This window comes from Tachysurus fulvidraco, chromosome 7 (genome assembly GCF_022655615.1).
Source record: "Tachysurus fulvidraco isolate hzauxx_2018 chromosome 7, HZAU_PFXX_2.0, whole genome shotgun sequence".
Classification (NCBI taxonomy): domain Eukaryota; kingdom Metazoa; phylum Chordata; class Actinopteri; order Siluriformes; family Bagridae; genus Tachysurus; species Tachysurus fulvidraco.
In genome coordinates, this window is record NC_062524.1 from 18,890,551 (window position 1) to 18,904,554 (window position 14,004).

Sequence of the window (14,004 nt, forward strand, 5' to 3'; positions counted from 1 at the left end):
TCAGCGCTTCGCTGCTGCCGCGATCTAAACTCCCTCCTCCAACCCCGACTCCACCACGCCGGAACCCGTGTTCGCTGTACCAGTTGTCTTAAATCTCCACATATTTTTCTCTCTCTCTCCATCTCTCTCTAATTATTTGATTATCTATCTATCCATTCATTTATTACTTTCCAAAAACGTGTAAGTGAGCTTATCAATACTATGCATGCTAGTGGTTCTGTTGGGGGGGGCGCTATTCTATTTTCTAGTCGCTGCTCTCCCACGTGGATTCTTGCCCAGAACAGAACCATACCGCCAACACTAACTGTATGCATATCATCTAATTCCCTTGTGACAAAGTGGTCCTGACAGAACTGTATAACTGTTTACATGGACATAACTGTTTACATTGAATTCCATTTTTGCACATTAATTTTTTCAGAACTGCACTACCTCACCGAGAACTGCACTACCTCACTTTATTGCCTTATTCAGAACTGCACTACCTCACTTTTTTATTGCTTCTATTAAGAACTGTACCTCACCTTTATTGCTCTTATTTTTTTGCTCCTTTTTTTTTATTCTATTTTATTTTACTTTACTGTATGACATTTAGTGTGGACGGCAAAGTAAGAATTGTGCAGGGAAACATGCTTTCTGTCTGTGCATATGACAATAAACACTTTGAATCTTGAATCTTCCTTTCCCTCATCTCGTTACTAGCAGGACTAGACATGTTTACACATATTTAACACCACTGAACTTTATTTATTAGGAATGCCTGAAAGACTGTGCTAAAAAAAATGCTCAAAACTGGCACTTCCACAATGTCAGGTTTAATATTTTAATGCTAATTTTTGGTGATAATTGTGTTAAATTAAATTAACACAAAAAAAAATCAAAATTTTGACTATATGGACATTAGATAACCAAAGTATTATTATTTAGCTAATTAGCAGTTCCAGTCTTCACAGCTAGTCCCCACCATCCATAAAAGCTTGGGTTCATGTTTTTTTTTAAGCTACCAAGTACCAGTGATGACCCGATGACCCCATATCCACGTCACACTTGCCCTCTTTCTCGTCCTTGTAGTGCCAAGACGTTAACAAAGCGCGTTCGAGTGGCTTAGTAAACTTATCGAGACTTTTGTATGGTGCTAATGTTATAAGTAACCACGCACTGTTAAAAGAAGTGTCACACCCCGTGGGTGACAGTAATTTCAGCGTAGGACTTATTAGTATTCTTGCCACGGTACACTGTGTCCTTAGAACAGACAGGTAGCCTGTTGTTTGTGTCAGCGTGTCGCCGTGCAATTTCATAATTGAATAAATTCACAACTTGTTGTGAAATGTTGAACTTCAATCATTTGTATTTCAGCTCAGGATGAGGAGTTGTGTGTTCTGCCAGGCCCTGACGGAGTTGGATAATGGACAATGATCGATGCCCGAATTGTCTGGGATCAGAGCATCTTCGACAAGCACTTAAAGAGCCATGCCCTAACTGCAACATAAGTGGAGCAGAGAGTGAAGTGAACATCAGACATGGCAGCGGCGGCGCATTCTAAGAAGAATGACCTCAACATACTGGTATGTTCACAATGGGTCAGACCCTCTTATTAGTATGCATGCTACATTTCTATGCAAGCAAGTTGAGGGTTTCACTCTACGGTGCAAAACCCTGTGCATGAGCACACTGCAAACTCTGTATAATGTCAGTTAGAAGATATGTGACAGCAACATCTACTTGTCTACCTGGAGCATGTGTCAAAAGTTTTATCCCATACTGGGATCTTGACTTGGTGCTATGCAGTTTGTACAACTTGTCAATAGAAAATGTGAATATAAAGTGTTTTTTTTTTTTTTTACACCAGGATTTATCAGCCAGCATGTTGTTTATTTGTTTGTGAACTGTAATTGTTACAGGAAATGTGATTTATAATAGAGATGGAGATTTAGAGATTGTTTTTACTGTAATTTAATATTTGAAAATTGATTGATTGATTGATTGATTTTTACTATTTTTAGAGATTTGGTTGATTTATTACTAAATTTGTAAACTGATGTAGTGAAAAAGAGTGAGTGGATTAGAGTGAGTGGATTTAGACTATATTTGTTAGTGAGTTTATAGTGTAATTGTTACTGAATTTTGAAATTTAAAATGTGATTGTTGCTGAATTTGTTTTGGAATCTGGAAATTTTGAGATTTTGAATGTGAATGTTGCATTAATGGCCTGAGTGTGTACTTACACATGGTTTGTTCCATAGCTGCGGTAGTCGACGGCAGCTGACACGGCCACGATGAGCGCAGGCACGCCGTATCCGGTGAGGTAGAAATACTTGGTGCGTGAATATTCGCTCTCAAACACTTCCACCAGCATGATGTAGAGCTGCACTCCTTCCAGAAACATCCATGTGAATGCAGCCAAGAAGAAGAAGTGAAGCAAAGCGGCAAACACTGCACATGCGATCTGAGAAAAACACACACACACACACACACACACACACACACACACACACACACACACACACACACACACACACACACACACACACACACACAGTACTGTCACAATATACCATAAAACATCTATTTATAAGCCATATATTTTATATTGTATTAAATTGAAGAACTTATATTACACGCCTTTTGCATGTACATAGATAATAAACATTTTCCAGGTGCAGCAGATCCCAAAAGACAGAGAAAAAGTATCAAAGTAACACAAAGCACTTAGCAGTTAATGCTCGAAATTGAAAAAGCAAAGTTTCCGAAAGAAACAGATGGATATTTCAAAAACAGTGGTAACAATCATACACAAATATGGATGCAGCCAATTCAACTCATTAAACATTTATACAGGCTGATTTTGAAAATGCGCACATGCACACACACACGCCTGTGATCACCTACAACGATGCTATTAGTTCATATTTCATGTTCTTGATTACAATTTTAAAGCCGGTCTCACTTAAATTAGTTTTCTCAATGGGTTTTCCACATTATTTCTCTCACACACTCGTGCTCTCTGAGGACGTGAGCAGGTTTTCCGTTATTAACAGGAGGTCAGAGAGCCACTCCACTCTGGTAATTAACGACAGCCAGGCGCCAATCCTAACCACTTACGGGATGGTGGGTGTATATGCAGGGGCGTGTGTGTGTGTGTGTGTGTGTGTGTGTGTGTGTGTGTGTGTGTGTGTGTGTGTGTCTGTGTGTGTGTTTCCCACCCCCCTCAAAAACAGATTTCCCTGATACAATTCCCTGATACAATTAAGAGTCTTGCCGGCAGGGAAGCATGTCACTATTTATCAACATTATAACATTAATAGCTATGTGAACACTTTGTAGCCTCACTTATATACTGTTATAACTGTAAATGTAATAAAGGCTCATGTATTCAGACACGTTCTAGTTGTCAGAATTACTTCATCGTCTTCTGCACAACTTAGAGAGAAATTGTTGCACAAACTTTTCCTCTTACTTAATGAGAGAAGAAAGATATATATCAGAACCAAGTCAAAAAGTAATATTCTTAAAATGTGTCACATCTTTATTTTTATTTATATATATGTATAAATGCAGAACAGTAGTAACATTTAAGTAAATTGGTTAAAACTCAAATTCTGCTCAGAAACCAACACCAGAAATTAGCCCTCGTTAATCATTTCTTCTAGTTGTATTTGCTACAAAACAGATAGTTTTGTCAATCTGAAGCTAAACTACTAATCTTTTCCTGCTGTGATGCTAAGATTAATGTTATGAGACTTCATAGTGTTGAAGAATATAAACAACGATAAATAAATTGAAACTATATATTGAACAATGGACTTTGTGATATCGTGTTTATCAGAATTTTATAAAACTAATACGCCACTCATGGATTTGCTTTAGGTTGATTTTATGACTCTAACTCATTTTACATGGCAAACTAAACCAGCATCAGTCAAACCTAGGTTTTAAGCACAATTTAGATTTAAATTCAATTTGAGTATTTGTCTCACGAGCCAAAAAATCTTGGTAAAACTTTACATTGCCGATCCTATACATTAATTTCCATTAATGGTATTTAAGAAAAAAACAAAAAACTAATTTATTCCAAAATGAATTTGAATGCTAATTTTCTGTATAAATTTATATCCAATGATTCCATGTTGCATGTGTATTACTATGCAAAATAATACGCAGTTATACAAACAGCCAATAGACTGAAAAAGGCTTGGGATTTGAATGGTACTTGGGATTTGAATGAGGCTCCACATAATCTAAACCTAACTATTGTAACAAATAACTGATTACAAACAAAAGATTAAAAACGTTCTGTTATTTATCCAAGAGATTACCAGCGAAGTGTTGATTTGTTTTGTTTTTATTTCACTGTCATGGGAAAATCTTTAGGACTTTTTGGATTTGTGGTAATAGCTTGTTTCCTTCTGTTGATGAAGTGCCTTTTTAAGCTGTTATACAGTCATGAGATCAAAAACGGCTTCAATAGCATCTCCAAACTATTTGAAATTCACTACAGTACATTAAGAAGGATTGCTTACGAATGGAGAGAGCCTTCAGAACAGTGGACAGTCTACCTTGGAGGGGCGTCTAAGATCAGACCGTTTAATTTCTTAGAGGAATAAAGAAATGTTTCAAGAGATATCATGGAAGGGTGGCTAGGAAAAAGGTGCTTCTGTTCAAATATGGCTGAATGAGAACAATATAATAAGCTGGAGATCATGCACAATGCCATGATTTCTAGTCACAACAAGCACCTCGTGTCAACTGTCAAGTATGGTGTGGAGAGAAGTGAGGATCTGAGTTTGTTTAGAGAAACAGGACCTGGGAAACCTTTAGTCATTGAGACATCAATGAGCTCTACTTTATACTGGAAGATTCTTAGGACAAACGTGAGGACATCTACCTGTCAGTTTAAACTGGGACAAAACTGGGTCATGAAACAGGACAACGATCCAAAGCACACCAGTGAACTGACACCTTGAACGGCTTAAGAAGAAAAAAAAATCCAGGTGTCACAACGTCCCGGACAAAGTCAGGACCTCAAGTGTGTTGAGATGCTGTGGCAGGATCTCGAGAGAGCAGTGCATACACAAACGTCCTCAAACAGCAAAGAACCGAAGCAATGTTAGAAACGTTGTGAGAGACTTGAATCGATACTGAAAACATTTACTTCATGTTACTGCTGCTGAATTGTAGGGTGTTTTGCACGGTTTTGTTCGGCCTAGAATGCGACATATTGGTTTGAGTTTGATGGAAAATGTCTTTTTCACATGACTGTAAAGTTAAATGTAACTGTAAAGGGATGCATGTAGAATAAACTGTGAAATAATAACAATTCACAATGATTTGCTGAATATTTAGATGATTATTTTATACTATATCATGCACCATAGTGTTTTGTTGCTTAAATATTTGTGTGTGTGTGTGTGTGTGTGTGTGTGTGTGTGTGTGTGTGTGTGTGTGTGTGTGTGTGTGTGTGTGTGTGTGTGTGTATCGTGTGTGTGTCTTACAGGCTGGTCTGAACGGTAGATGCCGACGAGGAAGAGCGTCTCTGCGATGAAGAGCGAGATACACAGGTTCTTGTGGATGGTGTTGCGGTCGCTCTGCAGGCCACGGAAGAAGCAGAAGGTAAAGATGCAGATGAGCAGGCAGACAAGTGAGAGCAGAATCCCCACCCACGTGATCATATCCAACAAGGTTGTTTGCATCTGATCTGCCTTCTGTGTGACAGAGAGAGAGAGAGAGAGAGAGAGAGAGAGAGAGAGAGAGAGAGAGAGAGAGAGAGAGAGAGAGAGAGAGAGAGGGAGAAGAAACATGTGAGGAGAGAAAACAATGAGAGGGGAACAAAGGAGAGAAATACATGAGTGTGAGAAACCATGGAGAAGAAAAAAGGAGGATGAACACAGGAAAATAGATGAAGAAATGAACTGAAAGAGAGGGAATTACAGATAATTTTATCACTTTTGCACCCTTCACAAACCCTACACTTTTTTGTAGATAGATAGATTGACCCTGGAGAAAATTCAAGGTTTTTTAATTTCATATATATATATATATATATATATATATATATATATATATATATATATATATATATATATATATATATATATATAGTTTTACATTCATTATGTTTTATATTAAAAGTTTTATATTAAAAGGGAAATTGAAGATCTACCAAGAGGAATGAGGCGAAATTAAACAACGATGCTCCTAAAAGCAAATGACTTTTTACTGTAAATATTTAACAGCTTTAATAAAAAAGAACAGAGTATTGATGATGTAAAGCTGTCAATTAAATATATATTTTTCCCCCTATCAATTTTATATATTTTTTTTTACATTTAACCTTTTTTGCATACTCTGAAGTGTGAACTAGAAAAATATGACTTATTCTCAGATCTCACATCGCACCAGTATTTGACACTTTTGTTACTGATATGTAAGAAAAATATCAATGTTTTGCTGAAAAAAGGGGTCATTTTCAGTTGTTGCAAGAGGTCAAAAGGCATAAAAGCTACAGCTAAACGGATCGATCAAACATGCTTAGGTCAGTTACTCCTGCATGCATGAAATTCAAAACATTAGAGGATCCGTGCCTCAGTTTAAATCACTAATAATTGCACCGAAGCTGAAATATATCGGCTATTTAATTAGATTTTACAATTATACGGCTACAGATATGGGGTGCGTGTGCTCTCCGCTGCTATGTAGTGAGCAGATGATGAGGGGGAAAAAGCACTCAGCATGCCTTAATGCACTGTATGAGCTATACAGAGCAGAAACAATGCGGTTCATTCGTCAGCGACCACACAGCCTTCAAGTGTTCAAATAACAAATTCATTTTATCTGCAGTATTAGAAAAAGAACTGAGGTATAGAAAACACACAAAGTGTCACAAAGTCATACACACACACACACACACACACACACACACACACACACACACACACACACACACACACACACAGTATTTGATTAATCATTCATCTCTCCATACAATGTCCATTAACACAGCCTTGAGGGTGAGGAAAATAGGCATTGATGTGTGTGTGTTCGAGTATGTGTGTGTGTGTGTGTGTGTGTGTGTGTGTGTGTGTGTGTGTGTGAGAGAGAGATCGAGAGAGAGAGAGAGAGAGAGAGAGAGAGAGAGAGAGAGAGAGAGAGAGAGAGAGAGATGTGTGAGAGTGTGTTTAAGGTCAGCTCTGCCCTCGGTACACAGCATTTACATTTATGTATATAATGACCTTTATGCATCTTGTGCCTTAAAGATTTTGGCACTCACCTCACATTCATAAATGCCATGGCATATTTTAAGCCCATATTATGTGCTCTGTTAATGTGTGTGTGTGTGTGTGTGTGAGAGAGAGAGAGAGAGAGAGAGAGAGAGAGAGAGAGAGAGAGAGAGAGAGAGAGAGATTTTTTCTATCTATTTATCATTTCCCCACCTGACAAAGTTTACCCTCAGCACATGAGTGATGAATGTGTGTGTGTGTATACAGTATGTGTGTGTGTGTGTGTTGCACAAAAACAGAGGGAAGCACAATCTCAGACAGGTAGCATATTTTATAAGCTGCCTGTGCTTGATGGCTTCAAGAAATCCGATTCTCTTCCCCGTCTCTTTCTCTCTTTCTCTCCCCTCCCATCTTTTTCGCCATTTGATAATCCTGATTTACTTGTGGTGTGGAGGATTAGACAGAATGTCTCTCGCAGGGAAGGAAGTGGAAAGCTAAATGGAGTCCGCCTCCATCTTGTTACATTAAATTATGGATTTGGTATTTTGAACTAATAGGCACACACACACACACACACACACACTCACACACACACACACACACTCACACACTGGTGTCCTCTGTGGATCTTACACTATCCCAGAAAGATCTGACTGGGAATATTTTGTTTTGTATCCCTCTCATACCATTGCCACTTTCCCCCAATTAAGAAATTAACACATCATACATTTAATTGCACAGAACTAACACATAACAAGTTTGTTCCTGTTATCACTAACACAGATCGGCCATAATATTTAAACCATTAAAGCCTTATATTAGTCTGCTGCAATGTTTATGGAAGTGGGAAGTGTCAAAGTAACATCCACATTAATGCCAGGACCCACGGTTACCCAGAGGAACATCCCCAAACTTTTATACTATCTCCACCGGCTTGCCTTGTTCCCCTAGTGACCCCTTTAAGAAGTACACATGCACCTAATCGTCTACATGAGATAAAAAAATACGTGATTCATCAAGGTTCAGGTCTGATGCTCACATGCCCTTTGTAGGAGCTTTCAGTGGTGGACAGGAGTCAGCATGGCGACTCTGACCAGTCTGCAGACAAACAGCTCCATTCTATCATTGCCAGCCTTTGCTTTATCAGCAATTTGTGCTACAGTAGCTGCTTAACAGGATGGGAGCTAGACGGGCTAGTCACAGGCTATCGGTGCTATTGGTGGGCACCACTGGCACTGTAGCTGGTTCACCAGCTGTCTTTCCTTGGATCACTTTTAGTAGGTACTGTGGGATGTTTCCACTGCATACTGGAAACATCCCATGAGACCTACTCTCTTGGAGGTGTTCTGACCCAGTTCTGTGTTTAGCCATCACAATCTGGCCCTTGTCCATTTTCCTGCTTCCAACAGTGTTTCAACTTGATCTGACTTTTCACTTGCCGTCTAATATATCCCACTCCCTTCCAGGTGCAAATGTAATGAGATAATGTTATTCACTTCAACTGTCAGAGATTTTAATGCTGTGGCAGATTGGTGTATGTTACAGCACCTATAAACAGTGTTGCCACCACCTGTACCTCTATTCTTTCTCCAAGAAAATGTAGCTTAGCCTGAAACCACAAAAGCTGAGCATCTATCCTGAACATTTTCAGCATTTTGGAAAGCACAAACTTAAACTGATTGAAGAAATAAATAATCAACTGCATTGATTTATGTCTTATTAACTTAAAAAGTGAGACAAGTATAAACAACATAGCTATAAACAGGTCAAAATCACGACCTGTTCAAGTGATGCCAAATAGCCGTAGTGTAAAAGGAACTAAACGCTGCAGTTACAGGAAAATAATTTACTTAAGTTGGCATCAACACATCATATAATGTGATAAGGAACTCAAAATATTTATACTATAATCTCATGATGATACTACCAAGGAGGTTATTTATAGGTTTTCTGTGTCCCTTGAAATTTACGACATTCCTAATTTTTAACTCCATTAGACTGACTGGCCTGATGGTAGGAGCAGATGGTGCGTTGCTGCGTCTCAATTTTTTTGGTTAAGACATGCAGTTTTCTCAACTAATGTTGCTCTTGCTAATGTTGCTTTTCCTTCAATCATTAAAATGGCTGTGTGAATCTAACAGAAACAATAGCTCAAATGTCTGTGTGAATCTGTAGTAGAGGTAGTTTATCTTGTTGCACAGCCTATCTATCTATCTATCTATCTATCTATCTATCTATCTATCTATCTATCTATCTATCTATCTATCTATCTATCTATCTATCTATCTATCTATCTATCTATCAATCATCTATCTAACTGCTGTTACTATTAACAGAGATGTTATTCTATAGGAATATGCTATATGTTATTTAGCCTGTGCCTTGAATTCTGAAGTTTCTTAGTTCCTTGGCAAAAGAAGCTATCATTTATAAATTACTGAATAAAATCAGTGTCTGGTTTCTTCTTGTACGTTTACATTTCTGCTTGCACTTCAGATATTTACAGAAGGATAAGTAGTTATACTTTTAGTTGAGTAAAGAATTTCAATGAGCAAATACAACTTCTTCTGTTTCAGTTCAATTTCTCTGTTCAGAGGTGTTCAGTAATCAGTGGAATTATCAGCACTTTCAAGACTTTCAACATTAGGTCATTCATCATCTTGTGTCCAGATGGCTAACAAACTACACTGCCTCATGGTTCTCCCCTTTTGTTCCATAGTCACTTATGGTGCTATTTCTTTCATTTCATGTAACACGGATGGCTGTCCTCCTCAGCAAAGAGAGATAATGCTGCATATTCCATGCAACCAACCTTAATTAGGCAGTATCTTGCGCTCCAGCTGACTAGCTTGCACTTGCTGACCAGCCTCTCATTTGACGACTGTCCTTTCAACCGCCTCATTCAAGGGAACTTCCCAGGGACTATCAGATTGCTGCAGCATGACAACTTGCCTGGTGAATTAAGACATGAGAAGGATGTCTGGTCTAAAGGTGGTGACTATGTGTGTGGGAACTTAAGCTGCTTCTCCTAGATTTACTAAAATGATGCAGCCCCTTAAGAAGGCCAAGGATCCAGCAGATGTTCTGCAGATTTAAACTTGGGCTCTCAACACTCTGGCTGGCTGAGCAGATATGATGATGATGGCCAGGGATCTCTGTGACTTCAGTCTTATGCCACCTTGATGTAACTGCTCCAGAGAAGACACATCCTAAAGTTGTTGTAATTACTAATGTGGTCTCAGGTTCTGCTGGGGACAAGGTATTTTGTCAACATAACCTGTGTGTTTGGAAGAGAGCCTGGAACTGACAGGCTTCTCTGATTAGTTGCATTACCATTTAATACAAGCGTATTTGGTGCCAGCATTATAATTTTTTAAGTAGCATCTTCTTTCACAAACCCAAACACATGCTCATGTGTAATGGACAGGCATGTCCATTATGAAAATTCATAATGGCATTATAGGCACTACCAATAATTTGTTGTTATCCTAAAATTTTTATCCAAGAGTTAACTTCAACCCATTGGCATGGTTGGGACCCTGCAGGGACACAAACGTAAGCTTCAAGGGTGAAAGCATGGGAGTCTAGCAGCTATACCACCAGGGAACTTTATTTCATTTAATGATCAATAAAATATTTTAATGTACCTTAACCAATGGTTTTCACCTGTTAAGTCCTACAACATTTGATGGAACTACTGTTCTTTACCAATCTTTACTTTCTCAAACTTTTACAAACTAAGTCCTCTTATGTCTCATGTTGTTGTTAGCTTTTCTTACTACTTAGTACATAAACCGTATATATACTCTTTAAAATTTTTGACCACCGCTACTCCTCAGTGCTCCTAACACCCTGGCATTCCTGAGATACCCTCCTCTGGACTGACGTATCAATGAAGCTGTCATTAAAGAGGAAGGTGAACAGCTGGTTGGAAAATATCCTGAAGAAATTCTTGGCTTTGACACTCAGTGTGGAAATGACGCGGAACTGAATGATTTGCTTGAAATTCTACACCTTGGGGATCCAAATGCCTCTTCCATTGTGCTAGAATTTTGACCCTTTTCCAGATGACTTGCAGGATCTTACACAAACATAGCAAAAGTTTAGAACAGGACTTATAGACCAGAAAAGTGATACCACCTTGCCTTGGAGTGGAGTTTGAGCTGGCTTTGTACAATACCTTCTACATTTCTCTCAGCTTCAACTCTTGATCGTCAAACTGTTAATCTGGACAGAGACACAACTGACATTCTACATTCTCCCATGTACTTTACATTTTCCTTTAACGGGTGCCGCAAGGACTTAATCTTTAACCTGATGCCATGAATCCTCACCCTTCTTTGGTAATAAAAGTAAGATCGCTTGGCTTACTTGTTTCAATAAATTGGTTGTCTATGTCTCTGTCAACCTGGCACCACAGTGGTGACTTTATTTGGCAAAGCCTCCTGGCCTCTTAATCTGCCTCCACTTTGGCTTGCTGCTGGAGGAATCTATTTGCAACACTTGTAGATTCTTTGCACTGTGACTCCTGTGACTCATTAGGCTCATGAAGACTTGTGCCTTGTGATGCTCTTCATTATAACTGATTCACCTTTAAGCTTTTATTGTTCTTGCAGATCTTGACAGATGGTTATCACTTGCTTGTTGCTTTGGACTGCTACCCTTGAGTTTGATCAAATGGACTGCCCATTCTCTTTCCCCTTCTTGGACACCCTGAGGGTAAGTCTTCACCAGGTCCTTTGCAGCTTGCTTGGCACTCCCCATTACAGAGGATATAGAATAAGTTGTCAGCTCTGCGCCATCTCTCTGGGATTTATCTCTAATAATCATCATGCTTTTTATGTTTGTCTATCAGTATTTCCTGGCCCTTGTAATTTTACCACTTCAGATTATATGTGATTTGGTCGTGTAGTTATCACACACTGAACTTTTACATTTAAAATTTGCAATGAAACAAAATCTTCCCATAGAGTAAGGGTGAAAACTTAAACTAAGATGCTCAGATGATAAGTAGCAAAACCTTTATAAAATAATAGTGATGACAATGAAATCATCTCAAATGACAGAATGGTCATAATGAGGTTCATAGGCAATTAAAGAGAGAGAGAGAGAGAGAGAGAGAGAGTGTGTGTGTGTGTGTGTGTGTGTGTGTGTGTGTGTGTGTGTGTGTGTGTGTGTGTGTGTGTGTGTGTGTGTGTGTGGATAGCGGACTGTTATATAATTTTGGTGGGCATGTCTCCACAAGGTCAGTAATGACCTGTGATGACATTTTGCTCACCTTCACCTCCACATGAGCCATGAGCACAGCAAAGTTGGTGAGATGTGTGCAGGAGCAGGAGGTGTGTGTGCTGTTAGTGTCACCCAGCCTGCAGTCCTGCGTAGACCAGTAGCCCGTCATGGTGCGTTTGGAGTAGCTCCAGAATGAGCAGTTGGGGTTGAAGTTGGACTCTGAATTCTACAATGGAATGACATAATTTGTTTTGATGCAGTAAGATCACAGATAAAGCAGTACGTGTGTGATTGTGCGTGTGATACCTGCAAATGGCTAACAACAAAGCGAACAGGTTCGGACAAGTAGATTTTGTTGCTGTCCTTGTTTATGGCTGCTGTTATTACCGGCGAATTGACAATGAGTGAGTAGTTGGGATAAGCCGCTTCGCTTCCTAGTCGCACACTCGCATTCTCTGTGGACAAATACTGCCCCAGATTCCTATACAGAACCAAAGCCATACGAATCTCACCTGAGGAACAAACAACAGAAAGAATGAGTTTAGTTTGTACTGTACATTAAGCAAAATCTAGCACACATTACTAAGATCAGAGAAAGAAGAAGGATTTTTTTTATGAAGTTAAGAAAAGACGTAGCAAAGTAAAATGAAGCAGTAAAAGAATTTGTATGTACTTTCCCCATTATAATAATTTAACATCTAAAACAGTAAATTTTATTCTTGTTCTACCCGAGCACTCATGGCAAGTAAGAGTGACTAGCATAAACACTGTGATTGTAATCAACTGGTAGGTGTTTTGCATCCATTAAAAAAATTCTAAAACATTGATTATTTTGTTTTTATTTGGAAACTAAACTCACCAACTAAACCAATGGAGTTCATAATTTGTGGACGAGTCAAAAACTAACTGCAGGCACACAGATCAAGCCTAAGGGTAGTTGTTGGGGCAGTCAATAAACATTTAAGCAAGAAGTAATTTTGTTGTGCACTTTCATGAATTCTTCAGGCAAAGGTGTTTATATTTAAAGCTCTTAAATGTGTGGAAATCCTCTCACAGTTAGGAATTCTTGAGGGGCAGTAATGGCTCAAGTGGTTAAGTCTCTAGTTTTTGATTGGAGGATCAGGGTTCACTGTTCATGAACATACATGTAATACTGTCTTTTGTCTTACTTTGCATTACATCAATGATGCAATACTGTTTATATTGTTTACTGTCTGTAATGGTTACACTGTTACATTATACATTGTACATTACACACTGTTAATTGTACATTATACTGTGAACATTGTTTTCAGTTCACGAACATACGTGCGATACCGTTGCTGTTACAAGCTTCTGATTCTTCTCACTTACAACTATATACTGTCGCCGCACTACTTGTAATACTGTTCCTAATGATTATAAATATTATATTTTAACTGTTTAATGTTTAAACCCCTTTTCAGAAGTTCAGTTATAGATCTTAGAAGCTTACAAAAGTACATTTAAAGTAATTACTTTAGTAATTAGTTTCACTTTGAAATTGTATAGTATGTGATGCATATATGTACATTTTATG

The 14,004-nt window shown here is 38.5% G+C and overlaps 1 protein-coding gene across 5 annotated transcripts in view; it reads right to left on the reverse strand.

Moving 5' to 3' along the window:
* The window catches only part of adgrl3.1 (adhesion G protein-coupled receptor L3.1), a 167,486-nt gene that overhangs the window by 27,834 nt on the left and 125,648 nt on the right, over positions 1 to 14,004 (reverse strand). For all 5 annotated transcript variants that reach the window (XM_047816555.1, XM_047816554.1, XM_047816553.1 and 2 more), the window contains 4 exons: positions 12,753 to 12,958; positions 12,496 to 12,672; positions 5,493 to 5,702; positions 2,226 to 2,446 (listed from right to left, as the gene is read on the reverse strand). In XM_047816555.1, the coding sequence (XP_047672511.1) occupies positions 2,226 to 2,446; positions 5,493 to 5,702; positions 12,496 to 12,672; positions 12,753 to 12,958 (814 nt within the window). The remainder of the gene's footprint in view (positions 1 to 2,225; positions 2,447 to 5,492; positions 5,703 to 12,495; positions 12,673 to 12,752; positions 12,959 to 14,004) is intronic.